The sequence below is a fragment of the Coturnix japonica genome, chromosome 6, assembly GCF_001577835.2.
Source record: "Coturnix japonica isolate 7356 chromosome 6, Coturnix japonica 2.1, whole genome shotgun sequence".
Taxonomy (NCBI): domain Eukaryota; kingdom Metazoa; phylum Chordata; class Aves; order Galliformes; family Phasianidae; genus Coturnix; species Coturnix japonica.
In genome coordinates this window covers 12,177,927-12,200,392 of record NC_029521.1, presented here as the reverse complement: position 1 = coordinate 12,200,392, position 22,466 = coordinate 12,177,927, and the positions used below count along the sequence as shown (strand labels likewise).

The 22,466-nt window shown below is 39.7% G+C and overlaps 1 protein-coding gene across 7 annotated transcripts in view; it reads left to right on the top strand.

The window, feature by feature from the left end:
* The first annotated feature begins 895 nt into the window (after window positions 1-895).
* LRMDA (leucine rich melanocyte differentiation associated) overlaps window positions 896-22,466 on the top strand; it is a 622,472-nt gene continuing 600,901 nt past the window's right edge. Inside the window, exons 1-5 of one of the 7 annotated variants that reach the window (XM_032445291.1) lie at window positions 896-1,149; window positions 1,510-1,672; window positions 2,197-2,321; window positions 14,407-14,509; window positions 21,077-21,177. In XM_032445291.1, the coding sequence (XP_032301182.1) occupies window positions 2,293-2,321; window positions 14,407-14,509; window positions 21,077-21,177 (233 nt within the window). In that variant the 5' untranslated portion in view covers window positions 896-1,149; window positions 1,510-1,672; window positions 2,197-2,292. The other 6 variants (XM_032445288.1, XM_032445290.1, XM_032445289.1 and 3 more) reach the window with 6 other exon arrangements.

Sequence of the window (22,466 nt, the reverse complement as noted above, 5' to 3'; positions counted from 1 at the left end):
ACAGGGTTGCTGTTTTTCTGCAAAGGCTGTCACGGGCTGACACAATGCTTGAGTTATTAGGGCAGAGAAGGGCAACCATAAATTTCCAACGTCAGGCAAAAACTCTCTTTATTGTCTATATGATGGATGGGCCTCCGTACTAGACACCAAATACTTCGTATCACCCTTAAATGGGAACACATTTTTCGTGGCCATAATTCATGTTTTTTAAATAGAAAGTTTGAAATGCCTGCCTATATTTCACAACCCTGACATATTTATGAATCACTCCCTGCATGCAAATATAATTATTTAAAGCACCGAGGTGACATATGGGTTAGAAATGTACCGAATGCTGTTAGCGGAGTGATTTTTTTTAATTCCCTAAATTGAACACCATAGAAAACTCTGCCTGTCTGCTCGGATCAATAAAGTCGAAGGTGAAGTTTTACTGATTTTGTCAGTGCCACATACAGATACTCGCTTTTGATTATGTGCGGCAGGCAAAAAGGGAGTCTTTTGGCAATTACTGCTAGGTTAATGAAAGAAACACTCGTCTTTCTGCTGGCACCCCGCGCAGACGCACGCATTCCCCCCCACCCCCCCCAACACTTCGGGTGCGGAGCTACTCGCGGGTGCACCCCCCGGGCATTATATGCAGGACGCATTTCCCGGCCGGCAGCGCTCAGTCTTGCGGGCACGGAGCTCCCCGAGCGGCTGCTGAGGCTGCCGGGGACCCCGGAGGTGCCGCACGCCGGGTCTGGGGAGGCTCCTCTGGCAGCACAAGGGAAGGGACGCGGACTGGATCCGCCGCCCCGAGCCTCCGGGCAGCCCCCGGCCGGCGCCACTTCCGCCGGGGCGGGCGGAGCCCCCGCCTCATCCCGCGCCCCGCCCGCCGCCTGCGCCCGCCCCCAGCCGGGCCGGGAGCCGCAGGGACGGGGGGATAAGAGCTCGGTAGCCGGAGGCACCGGAGTGGGCCGGGGCTGCCGTGCTGAGCGGGATGCGCTGCCGCAGCTGCCCCGCTTCACTCATGCCAGGGGCTTCGTCGGCTCCAGTCGCGTCTGCCCTCCGGAGCCCGCAGCTTCAGTCTGAGCGCTCGTCCCGGGGCGTGCAGCACCTCTGCATGTGTTTCATTGGGACCTTTGTTGTTTTCGACGGAGCTCAATCAAGGTGGGCATCAACATCACTTAGTAGCTTGAATATTTTCTCCCGTGGACTTGCGTGTAAACGTGTAAAATGTTCGCGGCAGTCCAAACTTACTATAGCAGGCTGACTCTTTGCCCATAAAATGTTAAATCAACCATGACCAGACTCATTTTCCCATGTCAGCCGAGAGGACTCCGTAAATCAACACATTAGGGCTTCGCAGGGCAGGAGCTGCGTGTGCCTCATGCAAAGCGGCCCTGACAGCCTCTCTCCCAGTGCTGGGGCTGTCAGCCTTCGTGCTGCAGAGGCCGAGGGACGGGCTCCGCGGGGGGGAGCGGCTGCGGATGATTCGCCTTCCGACGTGGCTCTGCCTTTGTCTTACAGGTGTTCCGTAAAGCCCAACCCAGCAGCTTGAAGATCCCATGCCTGCCCTGAAGGCCAGGTGTAGGCACTTCCCGACACCTCTAGGAGGAGCCCAGTTGGAGGCTGTTAACAGATAGCTTGTCCTGGGGATGTGGAGGGCTGTGGTAGCCTTACTTGGAAGGAAGTGAGTACTCTGGACTGGAAAATAATAGCCTTGGTCGTAGGATGATGCCCAGGAGCAACCAGGACAACACTCTATTTGTTCAAGAAACAAGCAAGTGCTTCAGATTTGGTGGCAGTGGTGATGGAGATGGTGTGTGTGTGGCTTTCTTTCCTCCTTTATCTCTAAGTAATGTGCTGTGTTCAGTAAAAAGCCCCATCCAACCAGCCCTTATCTAACCCACTATCTCTGGGTAAGAGTTCAGATATTGGAAAGCTCATATCTGGGTGTGAGTAGGTTCAAAGGAAAAGGAGACATAGCATAGCATATAGCGAAATGATATAACCCCTTACTGGTCCTGATAGTTACACACATTGAATCAGATTAGATTCAGATATCGAGGTAGAGCCTTGTGCTATATTTCATGAAATGGGCCTCAGCATAGAGAAATCATTATCCTGTGCTTCTTGCTGGATTGCCTCCCACTCGGAGAGGTGACCCAGCTGTGACCCAGACTCTGAACAGTTGTGTGTAAATTTAATTTTCAGCATTACATCATTCCAACCGGAATCTCACCTCCTTGCTTGCTGTTATGCTGTGTGGCTTACCTGGTGGTGGGGAGAGAAAAGGAGAGGGAGAAAACAATGCTGCATGTTAGGAAATATGAGACAAAGTAAGTTAGCCGCAAGGTGAGTTTAAAAACCTACAAAATGCCTAAAGGGTGAAGATTTCCAATGGACTGATGTTATAAAATCTGCTTACAAAGTTTCCCACCTTTAAAAAAACAAATAAATAAGTAAAGGTTGGGAGACAGCAGTCTGTAGCAGCATTTATTTTTGGTCAGAGCTCTCACTGCCCAAAGAAGGGCTGAATTGTGACAAACTGTTCTTTGAAGTTCCATGTATTTGTGTGGTTTTTACATACTCATTGTTTTCTCTGGCAAGTTTTTAGAATATGAGTGTTATAGAACTTACCAAAGCCTGAGAGGGCATGTGAACTTCACATTGTAAAAGGCAGCTAGAGGTAGCCCTCTTTGTGAAGGCTGCTTGTTCCTCCAAATTTAAAGCATTTGAAGGAGACTAAGAGTAAAAAGCACAAAGGCCGAAGCCTACTTCATCTAATTATCTGTTTTGTTTTTCTTTAACTGATCAGAGGGTTACCCTTTAAGTCATTTATTTCCCATTTAAACATATATATAATTTTTTTTTTTTCTTTGTTTCTTTTTCATTCATGGAAAGTTCAAATGCCCAATGGATGACAAAGCAAGGCTGAACTATGGGAGTGCGAAGAGTTTGTTTCCTGACCAGCTTCATTCAGGTACTCCCAGCTCTGATAAATGTACCTTTAGTGTCAGGAACAGAGATTAAAGACAACAGGATCCTGGCCAAGGTCACAAATCCTTACAGTAAATAAGTGGTCTGTTCAAGTAAACTTATTAAATTGTGGCCACAGAAGAACAGGGACCAGACAGAGTTAGCAACTCTTACATTCCAATTCTAGGCTTACCATTAAGTGTGCAGCTTTACTCTGTGGCTTTTTGTTTATCTGTAAAGTGGAATCCTGCTATTTAGTTATCAGCTACTAAGAGTTTTAATGAGGATAAAATAATAAATGCTTTAATGTATTACCATGGCATAAACAAAGCCAAGAGCTTTACCTCATATTCCCTACAGAAATACTGCAACATAATGTGTTGCGTCTTGTTGCATTACAGAGTGGTCAAATCAAGAGGATCACTTAGGGTGCTGTGCTTTCTTGTCAGAGTTAAATAATGTTATTTAGTGTAAGGCTGGCAGCAGCACTGCCATGTTTTGTGCTACTTGCTGACCAGAAACAAACTTCCTCCCAGGTTTCTCAGTCCTTCATCAATTTTTAGAATTTTAGAATGGAATGATGTAATACAACCAACAGATGCGTGTAATGTTGGTGTGTCTTTGGTCCTTTGAGTGCGAAATGCCCCACATTTCTGTAATATTTGAGTTCTTGTGGTTTTCTGTTAGATTTATTTAATATGTTGGGTTTTTTAACCTGTGACCTTGAAATCGTGAACAATCTTCATGTAAGTATGACAGAGGTACAAATGACATTATTATATAGCTTTGGTGGTCTTGTTTAAGTGTTATTAATATACAAGGGTAAAATCAATTAGTGAAACACCATTTTTGAAATGTAATTTATTAACACTGTGCAAGACTATTCTTCAGTTGGCTAGCTTTAAGACAGAGATAATATAATAGCATTGTGGCTACTTCAGTTAGGGCTTGCTTCTTCTCTCCTTGGACTAAAAGGCAACATTTTCTCATTAGCTACTACATGAACAGAATTGGAATGTGGTAAGCAGCTGTTTTGGTTCAGTAATCACCCATTGTTTCATTCCCACATTTTTATCACCATCTCAGTGGGAAGACCAAATTTAAGTAGGATGCTTTTATAGATAGTATAGGTTTTAATATCAAAGTATGTTAATGAGAGAGAAGAATGGTTGGACCCAAATTATGGCATCTAAGGAGTACAGTAAACATTATAACCTAATTTAAAATACTCCAGAGGTGATTCAGTTTCCCTGGTCTATTAATTCTATAACATGTCTGTTATCATTAATAATGAATTGTGTTACTAAACCAGAGGAGAAAAAAGTAAGCATCTCATGCCATTTTTCCTTCATCGTGAAAGCTATCTGGAGTAGATGGGATTTTTTAAAGACTGTGTTAATAACTACAGCATACATATAAACAACTGTGGATCTCTGACAGCCTCTTTACAGTAGAAGTAGAAGCTATTCTTGGCCAGAACTATCTGTTTCTTTCAAGGTACCATTTAAAATTGCTTGTGCAACAAGAAAGATGAAAAATGGCTGGTTTGGGGCTCAGCTGTGATTATGAAAATGAGCTGACCTTGATTTTTTTGGGCCAATATTTTAAATTTTTGTGATTCAGATGGTGTGAAAAATTCCAGTTACTTGCAGTAGTAAAGGACAAGATTAGTTCAGGTTGCTTCTGGGTGTGCAATCTAGTGTAACCAAGAAGAGTGCAGAAAGAAAATATGGTTCTCTCCCGTGGCGATATTGTAGTTTTATTTATATATTTATGCTGGTTTAATGAAAGCAATAACACTTTTACTGTGAACAGTAACTTGAGATGCCGAGACACCCTAACCTGGGTTGGTTATATTTATGTTTATAATATATAGACTGAGGAAAAAAAACAACAAAATGTAAGAGAAGTATCACCTTTTGGAATAATGTTTGTCTTAGAGGTGGTTTGGTATCTTTTACACTATCTTGCCTGCATGTCTCTCCATATAGATAAAATGTTTATCAGTAATGCTCCCACATCTTCCTTGAAGGCCTATGTACACTTTCTTGTGGAATGTAATGGGGGAGGAAAAAAAAAAAGGATAATGCAGCCTCCAGAGATTCATCCAGTTATCTATCCTCAGGATAGGCACTAGGATCTCAGTGTGGATCTGTTGCACTGGGGTCTTTCTCAGACCTTGTAAAGCAGGGTGAATTTCATCCTTGCAAGATTAAGAACCGAAACAGACTCCTGAGGTAGAGAAAATTAATTTAATGGTTATAAAGACGTCAGACTGATGACACTAGAGAATGAAGTGCAGAATGTTCTCCTCTGCTTTGCCAGAATAATTAGAGAACAGTTCATTCACATCCTTGCTGTTGATTCTGCAGAAATACCAGTTGTGTGACTGGCTTTCTGCAATTGAGACGCCCACTAATTCTTTGTACAGGTTACCTGAAAGCCAGTGTGTGGTAGCACTGTTGATACAGGTTTGTTTGACTTCCAGCCAAAGAAGATAGTTGCTACTGGCTCCGTGTTTCATTTCCTAAATGTGAAGTTATAGGAAATTTCTATGCCTGCTTTTTTTTGCTGCTTTTGATTTTTTTGCCCTTTACTGCTAAAGATTTCTTAGTTCACCTTCAAGTGACAAGTTCAGATATGAACATCTTGACTTTTATCAGTTTAGGTCAAATCATGAACAGATTTTTTTGGATTAAAAATGTTTAGTTTTCCATCCTTCCACTCCGCATAAATAAAATTGCCTGATGATATCTGCTACAATCTAATCTATGATATTCTGATACATATTGTATGCTATCAACTTTAACATTTCTAAACTTTAAATGAATGTCTGCTATCACTGTTTAGTACAAATAGTTCTGAATGATTATAAAAATATTTAATGCATAATGCATATCACTAAGGTATTACTGTCAGTAATGGATGAGGAGCAACACTTGGATAATTTATAGAAGTAGACAAAAACATTTTTGCAGTAGGTATTGTTTCCAAAGTGTTGGTTTCTAATAATAGCATTTTGGTCATAATATCTTTATAATATAATTTAATCTACTTTACTTTTGCAAATTGGTGAACTAAGTTAAGTGCTTTTACTCTACCTGAAATGCTGAAAGTGTCTTATGTTACAGAAATGTGTATAAAAACACTTTAACTGTTTTGCATGCTTCAAGTCAAGCAGCCTGGTTTGGGAGCTTTGTTTTGGGCAGATGAAGGACTTCTTGACCTTAGGAACCTGTAGCTGGTATGCAGGGGCAAAAATCTGATGCTTTGGTCTTCCTCTACACAAAACCAAATTTCCATCTTGAGGAAGCTGGAACTACCTGACACCACCATGGTGTTATGCCCATCCTTGGTGTCCTCTAGCAGGCTGCTGGAACAAGGGGATCTGCCACTAAGTAATTAACTGAATACATTGGGTAAACATGGTTTTTACAGTGTAGCTGTAAGCCCTTCTAGGCGTGAAGCACTGGTTAAGTGATTATGATATATGCAGAGCACTAGGGTGTCCTTTGGCTGGAGATAGGAAAGGATGGTTGTGGAGACAGTTTGGAGATCAGCCCATCTACGTATATAGGACTTGGAGCTAGGGCTTTCTCCCTGATAGAAGGGCCTTATAGATGTACTGAAAGTATCTGGCTCAGAACCTCAATGACAATTACAGTGACTGTAAATGAAAAGAACATTAAGCATGCTAAGTCAGGCATGGAAAAATGAGGAAGTGCCAGAATGGAGGTTGCCTCTGCAATCTTGATTCACTCTGTTTAGTGCATAGACACGGTGACAGTCTTGATGATGATAGAACATCAAGATCAAACAGTATCACCTCTGTGTGATCCCTGTCTCATTTGGTGAAAAGTCTGCAACAGAGAGAATGCCACAGGACCATAATTTGTCACTGAGCCCTCTGAGAGGAGTGGCAGTATAAAACCGAGCACAGTATAACAAAGCAGAATGTTTTTCCTTCACATATAAGAAACACTTATAGTCTGATAAAACTTAAGAACCCTGTAGTGCTTTTTTTTTCTTTTTCTTTTTTTTTTTTTTCCCCAAATAAAATTAAAAGATTCAAAGAAATAAAGGATTAAAATTCATGGTAAAAATGAAAATGCACATTTAAATAAGCCTATTTTGAATTCATTATCTTCGTCTTGAAAAGGTATAGAAAAGTTACCCAGTGATGATTACTAATATAACTGGGACATGAACCTGGAAATACAATGGTTGTAATCAGTGACAGTCTACAGTAATGCAGAAACAGGATAAACAGGATGATTTTTCTCTAACTTGAATACTTTCTAGCATAGAAAATTGAAAAAACAAAAATATTCTAGTAGCATTGGACCAACAGGTTTGCCAGAATTAACATGATATGGTACTGTACAGCTGTGCCAGTTGAGTACCTTCATTTTTAGTGCTCAAGCAAGTATAAGGTGGCCTCAACGTGTTCTGAGGTAGCCAGCTGAAGAAACTTCTTCAAAACTGAAGTTCTCTTGATCTTTCTTGGATGGTGAGGTGTGTACAGAGTATACTTCTATACGACTACTTTTCCCTTGTTCTAGGGGACCACATCATGGGGAACTTCTCATAGGAATCTCTTGAATGTTTACATATTCTTATCTCTTGAACAGGTTTGTAACAAAATATTTTGTTTAAAAAGAAAAGGTAAAAATTCTATAAAAGCTCAAACTTCTGTCTATTAATTTTGCCTTTTCCATTCTTCAAGAGGGAAAAGGCATTTCACTTTTTATTATACATTCAGCAGCAATTGCAATTCCTGGGCTTTATCCCTCTTCTAGAGTATTAGCAAGACAGCTAACCTTTTGAGCTATTTTCAGTGTAACTAGCTGTAAAATTGGAATATTCATGCCTAACTGAGATAGGTATAGTAAGGCTTAATTGATTAATAGATGTAAAATGTCGTGAAATTTTCAGGCAAATGACACTTTAGAAATGTTAGGTACAACTTCCTTTATATTTTAAAATAACCAATATAAATAACACTAAGAACCAATCATTACGAACAATTTCTACAAACACATTTACTTATAATCTTTCCGCTGAAAGACAAATTATGATACTGAATAGTGAATACAATTTGAAACAGGCAGTAAAAGAAGAAGGAAATGAATGTGTATTTCCATTCACTAGGAGCAAAAGATGAACACTAGTAAAATTTCCCTCTAGATGAAACTTTGAAAATGTTATTTTCAATATGTGAGTTTATGAGCCTGTATGATGAAAATGTGTATATTCACGTACACTTAAAATAGAGTCTCTAAAATTGTTTGGTAGACTTGCCAAAGTCTTCTTTTTGTTCATTTACCTATTTAGTTCTCAATGAATGTTTTGCTCTTCACTTTTCTACTTAAACAAAACTATCTTAAATAAGCACTATAGAACAGATAAGCTCAAACTTTTCAGTAACAGAAGATTTTCCAGTGTGTGGTTCTCTTGCAATCAGAACTTCTTTCAGTTTGTGACAGCGGGGACAGTTCTGTAGTTTTGTTAACATATGCATTTTTTCATCATGAAAAATTCGTGGTAAGGAAGAACTGAATTTAAGCTTTTATTAACTTGTAATTCAGTGTAACATATGGAACAATGCCGTACTGTTGCACCCATGAAGTTATTTTGTTAGAGGTACTTTTTTTTCTTCACTTCATGAGCAGCTTAATGTGGTTTATTTATTTATTTATTTTTCCCTAACCCTATATCTAAGTCACCTTCAAGTAGAAGGTCAAAGAAAGAGGAGAAAAGCATCCAGGTTAGCCACTAGATCCCAGATAGTCAGGATTTTGCACAAGGGGTTTACTTCCTGAGTTCTGGCTACTCTACCTAAGGGACAGGTGGGACTGCATTTTGAATTTGCATGGCTGGAATGGCATGGCTGGGGTACCCCATCAGGCTGGGGGAAACCTCTACTCACTGGGCACTGCCAGTAGCATGTGGGCCAGAGGGGCTGTACTTGAGGAAAGGAAATGAGGTTTTAATTCCTAAAATGGTTAGTAAATATTTTAATAGGTAGTTAATGAATTGACATAAGGTCAAGCAAGCCATCAGACACAACTTATGGCTACCCATGATTGCTACTGCTTAACTTCATCTTCAGCGCATGGTTCTCAAAGCTGTGAAATTTTGTAGATTCTGTTACTTACTGGTTGGTGGTTTGAAAAATATTTACAAACAGTTGTCTTCAAGTAGAAGGTATAAGGTTACAGTCTAATAGCTGTTTTTCTGTTTTGGTAGGGAATTCTAAGGCAGATGACAAACTTGGAAAAAATGCTAGAAACTTGGCTGGCAACTCTATGTGTTCCTAACCCTTCATCATGAGAATTAGCTGTGCATATTTCTCAAGAGTTTTGAACTGAGAATAAAGTGGTTGTTGTTGGTTAGCACCAGTTCTCTAACAGCTCATTTTTTTTGCAAGCTCTTTTATTCCTCTGTCCTGAAGTTCTGATCCATGACGATATTCACGACAGCTTCCCTTTTCCTGGGTTCTGTCACATAAATTGAGTGACTCCACCAAAAGCAAACATATTTTTTGTTTGTTTTTCTTGGGGGAGGGGGGAGGGAGAAGCAATTAATTTGTAAAAGTTTTATGGATAATAAAATTTTAACTTCCTGAAATATTTTATTTGTTTTGGTATTAAGATTTCTGTAGTGCTGCTGTGTCCAAATGTTAAAAACAGTGTCTTCTATGACTAGATCCCTTTTAGCCTTCACTTTTTGTAACCGAATTCACTCAGCATTGTCCTAACACGGTACAGAATCTTTAGTAAGTGAGCCAAAAGTAGCACAGTAATTTAACTCTCTGGATAATCACATGAGCTATTATGTCACCCAGATGCACTAGAATAACCTTTATTAAAAAGAACAACCACAAAACAGAACCATGTGATGGTTTTTGTTGTTGTTCTCTGCTGTAAGTTCTTGGTACAAAATACTTAATTATCAACTTTGAAACTCAAGACCTTAGAGTATGATTTTCTTCAGATCAAACCTTGATCTAGAGAAAAAGCCTGAGAGAATTTCAAGTGGTTATACTCTTTATTGCCATTCAATCAAGTATGTCAATTCTGCTATATATTTCTATGCAGATTTTCTGATATGAACATCTCTCAACTGGGACTGAAATACTTTGTACCTAATTAGTCTTATGTTACCCAACACCATCAGCTGATCATAAGCTTTATGCTTTGCTCATCTGATTGGGATTCCAGCAAGAAACCTAAGCATGAAAAGCTTTATATTATATTATTAACAGTCCATCAAAAGCAATAGTAATTTGAAGCTCCATAATCTCCTCTTGTGATTGCAGCATGGTTGCCAGTATTGCCACCAAATATCAACATGTTTTCAGATAGTTTTGTATGTGTGGAGTCAAAGTTGTAATCCCAAAATGAGGTCAGGAATTTTCTCCAGTTTAGCACCTGTCTGTCTCTGATGATCTCTTCGGTGTAAACTGGAAGACCCTTGGTTTTCACTCTGCTATTTATTTTGTGTTTCTCACCAAAGAAACCAATGAAGGCTTATTTAAGTATGTGCTACTGAGAACTTGAAAAAATTTTGCAAAAGAAGGAACATTTGGAAAGTTGAAATGAATCTAACATCACAGGACTGCTTGATCCCAGGTTGGAGGTTTTTCCATATGTTTTCTGTTCACAGTAATGCCATTTTCTTGCTAAAAAAGCACATCCTTGCTGAAAATACCTAGCAAACTGCACTGGGCTCTGTTATCCTTCAACTAGATTATACATGACTTTCTAGTTCTAGAGGGACTGAATATTGTTTGACTGAATTGTGCTAGATGCAGGAGCAGAGAGCTTAGAACAAAAATATTCTGGAGAACCGGAAGGTACTATGGAATCTGCAGGCTTCAGTTAGGTTATCTTTCTGCTTCATCTCTCCTAGAAAAGAAGGTTACACATGCTATGGGATTTGAAGGATGTCTGTATTAGTGTGTTTGCATGCAGAGTGCGGAAGAAGAGAGCAAAGTACTAAAGACACCAGCAAGAAGAGGCAATTAAACTAAACCATCCCAATTTCCCTTGCATTTTCTTTCATTTCCAAGAGGTATAAAGCCTGCTTTTTTGTCAGATTTTTATTTCTCTCTCTATATTAGTTGACAGTATATTGCTTGCAGAGAATGTGCTTCTATAACATTCAGTTTTCAGCTCTCCCATCTTGCATCATGCATCAGCATGTTCTCTTCCTCGTGACGTCTCCAGATGATGCAGAATTAATGCTAACTGAGCTGTACTTAACCTTCCTCACCCAGAAGGAAGGGTGGATGAAAGTAATGAGTAATGGGAAAAGTTGCTGCTTAACAAACTGCGGAAGATGGTGCCTTTTGTGTGAGCTCTGCTCTTTCATAGTCATTCACATGGTTGGCAACTTGCATACATGTCTTCAGAAAGATTTGGTACTCAAGGTATAAAGAACAAAAACAACTGGTTTCGGAACTGGACAAAAGAGAGGTAAAACCTTTGTTCCTTCATATATAGAAGTAATTCCATACTGACCTGTCCTGTGTTGACTTCTGATTGGACTACATACCTGCTTTGTGGTCTCTTTTCAGCAGTAGAATCGCACATCTGTAATCTGTGTGGAAAATTCCACATAGTGAATTAGAAAAAGTGAAGGCTAAAAGTGACCAAGTCATTAACTTTTCCAATGTAACCAGCTCAAAAATGTATTTACAAAAGCAATAATAAACAGGGACATGTACATAGATGCAAAGCAGGAAAGGAACCTGCTTCCTAACATCAGGAATTTTCACACCTTGACTCACAATCCTTCCTGGCTATACATTTTTTTTTTTTTTTTTTCCAGGGTAAAGACAGACATAGAACTTATTCCAACATATCTTTTGAATAGTAGATACCTATTTCTATCCAGGTCTCTCATTATATAGTGATGTTGGAAAAATAATTTGCAGATTTTTGTCTCCAGGGGATCAGATGAAGAAGAAAAGCAAAACAAAAAAACCCAGTCCTCCAAGAAGTTTGGTATGTCAGCTCAACAATGAGCAACCAGGATGATAGAAAAAGAGAGATCATCCAAGCTTCAACCTCCTTCAGCCTCTACAGCCACTTCCTTCTTTTCTTTGATCTTTGTCTACAAGCATTTTTGGAAATAATTTTGTTTTGTCTTTGTACAGCAGGCGGTCTCTGCTTCAGATATTGTGATGAAGATCTGGAACACAAAAACACCTCACATAACTTTTAAAGCTTCAAACCTGTGATTTATAATGGGACTGCAATTTACAGTGGCCTCAAATTAGACTTTATCATACCTTTAATCTTCTTTCTTGCTCACCTCTGATTGTACACACTCCTTCCTCCCTCCTTTCCTCTTTCTTTTTTCCTTATTTTTTTTTTTTTCTTTCTTTTCTGTCGGATACAAAGGAGAATTATGCAATTAATTGTTGCTACATTTTAGTTGTTCAACACATCGCTTATTGGATGAAATTCTAGCCTAAAAGCTATAGTGTGATATATAATGTGACATAATGGATTTTAATTATATTTGGTCTGTACCATGGCAGACAAAACTGCTATTATCCTCATTGGAAACCAGATTAATAGGTAAAATTTTCATGAATGTTTTTTTCCCCTCTGTGTTCTAAGCTTTTAGGCTGTTCTTTGTTTTGAGAATTCTTACCTTATAGTATATTGAATTATAAGACCTATGTGGAAGTTTACTTTTGAAGAATAATAATTAGGTTATAAAGTGAAGCTCTCTAAAGAAGTCAGGTGATGCTGAACTTCAAGGTATCTTTGCAATAAGAGTGTGAGAAAACTTCAGTCAAAGCTGTGTTTGTTCCCAGTCACCTTGTATCCTCACTGTGCTCATACCACACTGCTGCTGTATAACAGGAGTTTCAGACATGCTCTATGGATATTCACTTCTGAGATAGAGGGAAAATAAAAAAAGCCAAACACTCTTATCCCTCTATCATCATTTTAATTCAGGAGCAGTGGAAAGGGGAAAAAAAAAAAAAGAAAAAAAAGAATGTGGATGTACTTATCTTTGAGTTTTATAGAACTGTATCATACTGTTATACCAATATAGTACAAGAAAAGTTGCAGTAGTGTATTGAGTGTACATGCATGCGTAACTTGCTCTTCATATCCTTTTAAGTTATCATTAGCTGTTAAATGGCTTTATAAGTGGCAATATAAGAAATAGGTTGGAGATAGGAAAAGAAAAAGTTTCCAGCAGTTCAGAATAGAAATAGCAAATGAAGTCATTACTATATTTCTTCTCGTCTCTGTCAGTGAGATCCATCTATGCACTTTGTCATGTTTTGTCTTAGTTCCATCATCTTCATTTTTTCCTTGTTTGTTTCATGGCAGAGTGTGCTAATAATGCTCTTTCCTGGGAGACATCTGAATCTATTAGTTTGAACATTAAACAACCCTTTTAACTATTTAGGATTAAAAACAGTTCTAAGTGAAGATATGTGTGCATAAAATGTTCTCCTTCCTTTGGTAATATAGACAAAAATGTCTGCAGTACAGTCAGTCTCTTCAAATTAAATTGATCCATTTTGTATTGACTATTGTATTCAGTTGGAAACTTACAAGCAATTATTTTGAGCCAATGTTTTCTTTGTGAACATCAGCAAATGAGTTACATGGGTAAAGACTGAGTCAAGATTTTTGATGGTCAGAGGGGGAGAATTCTGTGAGTTAGCTAAGATTGTTTTGTTGTTGAAATGAAAAAGAGGGATTATTATTTTCTTTTTCCTGTATGTAATTCATGTTGAGCGCTGTGAAGTTTTAGGCAATGCGTTGCTGAAAATGTAAGGAAACCATTTTTGAATGGCCCATACAGAACTGCCTGTTTCTGCTTCTAACTGTATGGTGAAATCTTGATAATTTAAAGCAATTTTTAAAAATATTTTGTGTCTACATAAACCGCCAAAAAAAAAAAAAAAAGACATTTCAAAGGCTACTGAAACCCCACTGCTATAAATTATTTCAATCTGAACAGAGATTCCTCACAAAACTTTCAGCTTCTAAGCAACCACAAAATAAAATAAATATATATACTTCAACTGCAAATTTAGTCATTTAAAGCCTTACTCATGTAGGCAGCTCTATCAAAGCTGAAGAAAACATTCCGATGACTCAGGTTGTACAGGGCCAGGACTCAGGAAGGTAGCTTTCTGTGATGCTCAAATGAACAAATACAGGCTGTATGGTGAAAAATACATTCTAAAAATGAGAGGCAGCTTCTTAATGATCTGGAATCCTTGCTGTAAAATGAGGTTGGTGATCAGCATTTGATCAATCAGCATTGTGAGTGATGTAGCAGAATGTTGTGTGGAATGCACCATCATTGTATGCCAGCACCCTGGCAGGAATGAACTGGAAAAGTATGGAGAGACTGTGGATAAGTGGCTAGCCTACTTTAACTATGTCTTCCTCTCTTCAGGCCTGTGTCTCAGCTGTGGAGAAACTGGTTCAGCGGCTTGAAGAAAAATAAACCGGTTCAATGGCTCCTCCATCTGTACAAACCAGTACTTCATCCACTAGAAGTACGTGCTCCTCTGCTCAAGAGAGGATATAGTGGGTACACACCATGTACCATCCTGTGGTTTTACCTGTATGACCATGGAGAGGATATGAGGAAGTGGGATGGAAAACCCACCTTGGCCCTACAGGCATTCTAAAACCAGAGACCAGTTCTTAGTGATCTAGAATCCATGCTATAAATTGAGGCTGATGATCAGCAGGCTCAGCAGCCAAAAATACCCCCTGTATTTATTTAATGGTGTAATGTATTTTAGGTTCATAATAACATGAGGCAACAACAAATGAGTGCGTTTACTGGTGCACTTGAAATCTAAGATGATGTTGTTAATTGGTTGCAATTTCAGATTAGATGTTACAAAGTAACTCTGGTGGTAGAAAGCCGCCGAAGCAAGTTTTCCTTCTTAAAATGATGATGTGCAATTTGGCATCAGAGTTAGCATGGTCAGGATGTAACTTTTCAGAGTCTAGGGTCACAACAAGGCAGTCATCTCCCTTTTCTGCTGTTTGTATTTTTCCCTTCCTGTACAGTAGAAGAGGCTGGTAGCACCCCTTGTTTATTACACACCGTGGGATCTGGATATGTTATTTTATCCATAACAGATAATAATCTAGGCCGTGTCTATACAGGAAAATGTTTAACTGGTTTTTAAAAAGAAAGATTATAAGCCAGGTGCACTTAAAACAGTTTGCCACCTCCTTAAATTGTTTTTGTAATTTACAAAATTCAGCTACGCTGATTGAAAAGATGATAAAGTCAATTTAAGTCACCTACTTAAGGGAGCGGGACCTGCAACTTCTCCCTCTAGACAAGGTCTTGCCTAGTAAGTAGGAGGATCAATGGCAGGTTAATGCAATTGGCAATGTAAGAAGGTGGAAAAAACAGACTTATTATTTGTCTGTACTCCTCGGTAAACTACTCAGGCAGGTTTTTTTTTCTTCAGAGATCTCTCTGCAGTGACAGCTAGCACTCTACTAAAATTAATACTAATAATATGGATAATGATGTGCTAAATTGTTTTCAGTATAGTTATTCCAATTTTACAGGAGTGTAGTATTGAACTGAATTTACTCCATTAAGACAAATACAGCTGCCTATAGCAGGAGGCCACTTCGTGCTTTGAGTTATGGGGGATTCTGATGGGAATCACATGCTTGTAACTAAAGAAGAGATAAAAAGAGGTAGATAGAGAAGAGTAGACTGTATTGCTTTGATTAAATTTACAGTTCACACAGCACTTGTTTTTCTTGGCATATGTTATTTGCTACATGATCTAATAAATAAACACGGGCACTGATTGTTTGAAGCATGCTGAGTGATGACCTGAACTAGTAAGTATACCCTGATGGAAAACTCTTACATAGAGAAACAGAACTTTTATTCATCAACGTAGGATCTGCTTATTTGCTGCAGATGAAGGGTTTGATTCTTCTTTTTCTTGGACTATACATGAAAAATTAGATCTATACAAAGCAATAGAATGGTTTGTTCACGGATTGTGTTTTGTTTTTCTGCATGTTGGCCCATTTCTCATTTTAATATATGCATTAAAATAACAGGGGGTGCACAGTGTCTTCCCCTCCGGGTCCTTTGCTCATTGTTTTCTGTTCAGTGGTCAGAGCAAAGGAAGGAATGGCCTTAGGGAAAAGGTGATGCCACAGTTGTAGCAGGAATGTGTTGTTGACATGATGAGGCAGAGCAGCAAGTACAGTATTAGTTTCTGCTGTGTTGGTGAATAAACCATAGAAAGATTTGCAGTGTAGAATACACATCCTCCTGCAACTTATTTCCCCTTGCAGCATGCTTCCACTTTTCAGCAAGAGTGAGTTATGCTCTATTAGCAATAGAGAGACAGATTTTTAAAGGTGCTTAGGCAGCTAAAGAGGTAGGTAGGTGACTAATAGGATTTAGGAGCCAAGCTTGAGAAAACTAAGTGTCTTCAAAAGTCTCAGAATTCTTACAGAAAGCCTTGGATTTACCCACTCTACCCAACCAACTGCAGCCTGCCGTCATTTCTCTATTTTATTGAGCAAACCCTCATGCCATGGGAGAACCTATGGGTATTGCTGGTAATTCCAAACGCGGTTCTGTTCTCCATGCAAATTGCCCTGTATTCTACTGACAAAAAAAGACAGCACCATGGATGTGTCCGGTATTTGGTCTGCATGCACTTCTTTACCAGCAACACCCATCTCTTTCAGGACGAGTTCATGCTCTAAATTAATAGGTTGCTCTGTAAGTGAAAAGCAAGTCCAGGTCCTCTAAGGGAAGAAATCCAACGTGTCGCTGCACAACTAGTAGCTCTTTCCAGACCTCGTGCCCAGGACCGGTCCTAGCACTGACCCACCACCCGGTGGTGGCGCAGGTCAAGGCGGAGGTGCCCGGAGCTGCCCGCTGGAGCGGTGCCTCGTTCCCGGCCAGAAGCCGGCTCGCCCTGCCTCCCCGCAGGTGACCCCGGCCCCAAAGCCACAATAGAACCCCACCTGCCGGTGGGTCCGGCCGGGAGCTGCCTCCGCCACCGCCTCCTCCTGCGGCCCGGCCGCGCTTCCGCCCGTGTCAGCTGACTGCCGCGAGGAAGCGGCGGAGCGAGACCCGGCCCAGCCCCGAGCCGTCGCCTCCTGCAGAGCACCGTCCCGACCCCGCTCCGCTATGGCCGGGCTAGTGGTGAGCGGAGCCCAAGTAAGTGTCCGCGTCCCGCCGCGCACTGCACCACCTGCCGCCGGAGCCTCTCCGCCCAGCCCCGCCCCTCCCCGCGACTTCTGCGGGCGTCCGGCTGGGAAGCCCGTGGGGGGATCGCCGTCTTCCATCTGCCCGTGCGGAAATTCGGAGTGTCGGGCGCTGCGCTATCGTGCTGCTCCTCCGCACGGCGCAGGGCGCTGTGTGCCTCTGCACTGGGCGCTTGGGTGCGGGGGTTTCTCGTTCTGTTGCTGTCAGGCCGGCCAGGTGCAATGGGATCGTTCCTGAAGCTTTGCTGGGGAGCAACTCTGTTCTTACAGTGAAAACCAGTCTGAGTTCCGCATCTGACGGTCAGGCTGGGCGTGGGGTCTGCTGGTCTAGCGGCGCCCCAAATGCACCCCAGTTGCTCCAGCGCACAGCCATCCTGCGGACTTTGTGGGTTGTGGAAAGAAATGAAGCTTTGGTTCTTTCAGAAAGTGGTATGCCATTGACCAGAGTGCTGCCCCTCGGGTTGTTCCTTTACTCTGGTTTCTGTTTCAGTGTGGAATTCCTGTAAGCGTGTAAGTGTACATGTGATAGGAGGCAAGTGACTAATTGCGCAGCTGCCGCAGGAAACAGTTCTTGTGGTCTGTGTGGCGTGCTGTGGCCCAGAGGGACATGGTTTGTTCCCTTGTGCCTGGACTAAATGCCTCTAAGTGAAGTACAACTTTTGTTTGGCTTTGTGCCTAACATCCCACCTGCTAGAAGGCTATGGTGTTGTACTGTGCCCAGATGACTGGAAGCAGTCTTCAGATGTAATGTCCTTTAGGGGGAGGCAATATGTTTTTGAAATGGTTCCAAAAGAGGGCCATGAACATGGTCAGAGTGCTGGAGCACCTCACCTATGAAGACAGTCTGAGGGATCTGGGCTTGTTCTTAGCCTCTGAAAGTAAAGCCAAAGAGAGATGTGATTAACTGATATTAGTTTATTATATTTTAAATACTTTGTAAAAGCATCTTTTTTTCCTGAATTGTATACAGTGTGTTGAAGAGTCTGTGAGAAGGTCTGAGCTGCCCACAGCCAATCTGATGCTGGGATCCGTGGGAGCATTTCCAAGCATTTCTTTGGGATCCTGAGCTGGGTACCAGTAATAAAGAGTGTTTGATGGTGACCACCTGAACTCAGTTTGAGGTGGAGAATTAGACAATGGAGACATCTGTATCTAGTTCTCATCCCATAGGGTGTTTTGTGCTGTGTATAGAGAACTGGAGAAACCTGATGTTACTGGTGTGCCCTGTACCCAAAGAGCTGAGTTGTCTTTGGCAAGATGTATCTGCTCATCTCTCAGTGATGACATCTCTAGATATGCACTTGAAAGCTCATGCCTTTTTTTAAAGGTTGAGATGGATGCAAAAGGAAAAGTACCAGATTGTGTATATTTGATTGTTTTCCTGGGCAGATTATTTTGAACTGAAAGACTGAAAATGAAGAAACATTATTTTTTGCTTGTCCAGACTGCTGAGGACTTGCTTCATGTCAGTGCTGTTCGAGCAGCAGAAGGATGAAGAAATAATGCTCTCCAAAACTTGATGAAGGATTGTGTATTGCATAGCTGGTGATCTGACAGTTGCTGCTGTTGTTACAGTCAAGAGAGCTCTTGAGTATCCCAAACAAGTTTATATAGAAAGGGTAGAGATCTGAAGTGAGTGTACTTTGTAGGAAAATAAATCTGTTGGCTTTAATTCAAAAAGGTGCTCGTACAGTAAATGAGCTGAAGTGGACTTCGTGCAAGTAAAATACCTTTCACAAGGCCTCAGCATGACAACTGTATACCACTTACAAATACAACTGTGTCTAATCTGTTTGTACCACTTGTGCAGGTATATTTATATAATATAGCAGTTCAGAGGCTGAAGCTTTACAACATCTTAAGTATTTTGCCTCTTACATGCTTCAAAACATGTTTAAATGAACTTTTTCTTCAACTTCTGTTCTTGTGGAGCAGAACAGAACAGCTGAGGCTAGGTAAGATTCTGGAGCAGTGGGAATGCTGTTTGGAATCTCTTTCTCCATCTCCACCTCTGTGGGGGAGACGAGATGGTAGCTGGTGCTCTTGCTAAGGCTGTACTTGCACAAGATTGCCTTAGACTCCTAATGTTCATGGGCATCGAATTTTAGTTGCATCTGTTACATTACATTACACTGAATTACTGCTTCGTCCAAAATATTCTGCTGCTAAAATGGTGTCTCTCCAAGGGTTTGCAAGCATCTACTTATAGTAATCCACCTTTCTGTGAAGAATGGAGCAATTCTTGTTTGTGTACTTCATGTTTATTGTAAAATGTGTTGTGGTTTTCCTGGATGAAAACTGAAGGAAAAATAAATAAATATACATACATGTTTAATTCAATGGAATGTGGAAAATCGTGTCTGTTATGTCTAAACTATTAGGATGTAAACTAGCCAAAACTTTTCCCAGGTCCTTATATTTAGTTCCTAAAGTCACATGTATATCTAGTAGCAGAATCTATTGTAAGAACAGGTATGTCTTAACAAGAGGGAATAGGTTGTTGAACTGAACTTCAAGCTACTTGTTTTCTGATCATAAGAATATTCCATCGCAGTGAGTGTTTTTTTGCTTAAGGTATGGAACAAAGTGAATTAAACTGAATGTGATACCATATGATCAGATTGCAGACAGTGTGTAAGAAATGAGGTTGATTTTCACAAGTACATGCCATCAGTCTGATCTTATCTATTTACTAGAAAGTGAAATAATATTAAAACAAAATTTGACCTTTTGCATATTTTTCATCTAATATCCTGTAGGCCAGTGGGATGTGGTTTTGAAATTGTATTAGATATATAGATAACAGCTGTATCTTACAGATAGTGATCTAACACAGCAATGAAATCCACTTAAATAGCAAGTTGCCATTTAAAGGCAACTAACTTTTCTTTAGCAAAATGTTTGAAATGTCAGTTTTGGATGAGTCAATACAGACATGAAGAGTTCATGACAATATGTTTAGCAGACTTTATGAGGATTCTTTGAAGAAATCAAAGCAGACCTCCAAGGCAACACAGCTGACAATACATAAAGTGTAGCCATCTTATTGTTTGTGTTTTTCTGGAAATATCATCACCATGGCTGGAGAGAAATAAGACTATTTTTACTCCCATTAATTCTTCCTCTGTTTGCTGAGGGTGGTTTAGGTAGGTAATTATTGAAAAGAAGAAAAACATACATTAGTATTTAGGGTACAAAGGGGAGTGAAACAGCAGTGGTGTTGAAACCAAAAATCCTTAAGACTTAAATCACTGAACAAACCTGCATTGTTGGTTTCTTCTGTCTTGAAAGACCTTCTTGCTTTGTCCCTAGCATATACTGGAAATAATAATCTCTCCCAAGAAGGGATATAAGAATGGTTTGACTTTGTACTGATTATGTTTTTTTGTCCAAAGTTTTTGTGATGTTCATTTAGTGGTTTCTATACTGAAAGGCAAACTAGAAAGTCCTTTGAAAGACTTCTGATCTATCAAAATGTTTTCCTTTGGAGTATTCAGGAGGGTAATCTAAAGTAATGCTAAATTCGAGTATTAACAGTGGAACGGAATATGATATATGACTAAAAGGAGAAAATGCAACATGTTTGATCAAATTATTTTTACCTGAAATGAGAAAAATCTGCTACGTTGTAGATAGGACTAAGCATGTGTTAAGAATTAAGCTGATTGCACTGATAGAAAAATGAGATTGTGATAGATTCTGCAGCAGTAAAACTGATGTAGCTTGAAGCTGTAATGAATGTTCATTATACCATATGTTGTCATTGGATCAATGAGACAGAATCTGGACAGGAAACTGTAAATAATCTACTTATGACATGCTTCCTTTTTGCTTTCAATTCTCAGGTGTCCTACATTAGTCAAGACTGTGAAGAAATTCCTGAATTCCTGGGAAGAAAATATGGACATATGGCAAAAAGACTAGATCTTAGCTTCAATTTGTTAAGGTATGTTGTAATTTATAGGTTTTTAAAGTGCAATATGCGACACACACTCCAATCCCAGAATGTGTTCCCCCCCTTTTTTTTTTTCATCTCAAAATGGACAGGTACATATATGTGAGTTACGTTCAGTTGTTTTTGTATGAGTGATACTGTTTTATCAATGTTTGTCTCCTCTTCTTGCACTTTGGGAACACAAGTAACCAGGTGAGTCTGTAAATATCTGGTGTAAATGTAAAAGATGCCCAGTGTGTTTTATTCTCTTCAAAGTGGAAAATAAGCAATATTACCTGAAGAAGTGAAGAATGGGATGAAACGTGAATTATTCTTAGCTGAAAAACAAGTAAGTGTCTGCTACTCAGTTTCCTTTTTTTTATTTGTGAATCTTGTCTTACTGTAAATGATTTGCAATGCTTTTTTCCTAGGCTGTGTGTGATTTTTATTGTGTGCAGCTATATAGATAAGTTTTAAAGCTAAATGCAGTTAGAATTTATGAATAAATTCTAAATTATTTTAACTTATCAATTGATTTATTATTCTATAGTATTCCTGTTAGTCATTAAGGAAATACTAAACAATACCTGTTTTCATTTAATTGTTGTGTGAAAAGCCTGTTGAGGTTCAGCATTGTATCTTTCAGATTTGGAGCTCCTTAGGTAAGTAGGGAAAAAGAGGTGACACATAGTAATCTATTTAAGAAACTATAGTTTTTTAGCATTCTTACTTTTTCCTTGTGTTTCACTGGAGTGTAAGCCCAGATCCTACCTGTGAGGATTGAGTCATGTAGAAGTAACATGCTAGTGTCTTGCTCTCCTAGGGAGAGCAGTCACGGGTTTCTTCTTACGTAACGTTAATAAATGTTATCTTGGCTGCCATAAACTGAAAGACTGATTCCTGTATGCAAGAGGTGGCAGACCAAAGGAGACGTAATCTGTGGATTGCCATTATCTTAAACTTACCATATATCTGTCTTGTGACTGTACACCTATGGAAATTGTAATCAGAAGAGAGATTGTCTGTTGTTTTCATAGTGGGGAGGAACTCTAAACTTGAAATATGTCATTAAAAAGTAGTTTGGCTTTCTACAAGAAATTTCTGTCAGTGTATGTGTAAGCTGAATGAAGAGGACCAAGGGTTCTCATTCCTGCTATGGATAAAAATAATATTGTGATTTGCTAACATTAATAATATGCTAATAGAAGGCACTTAACTAGTCATCCTTTAAATAGGCACATAATATGCAGTAGCTTTTCATGTCTACCATTGGAGTGCTGTGGTATGGGAAGGAAGAGTAT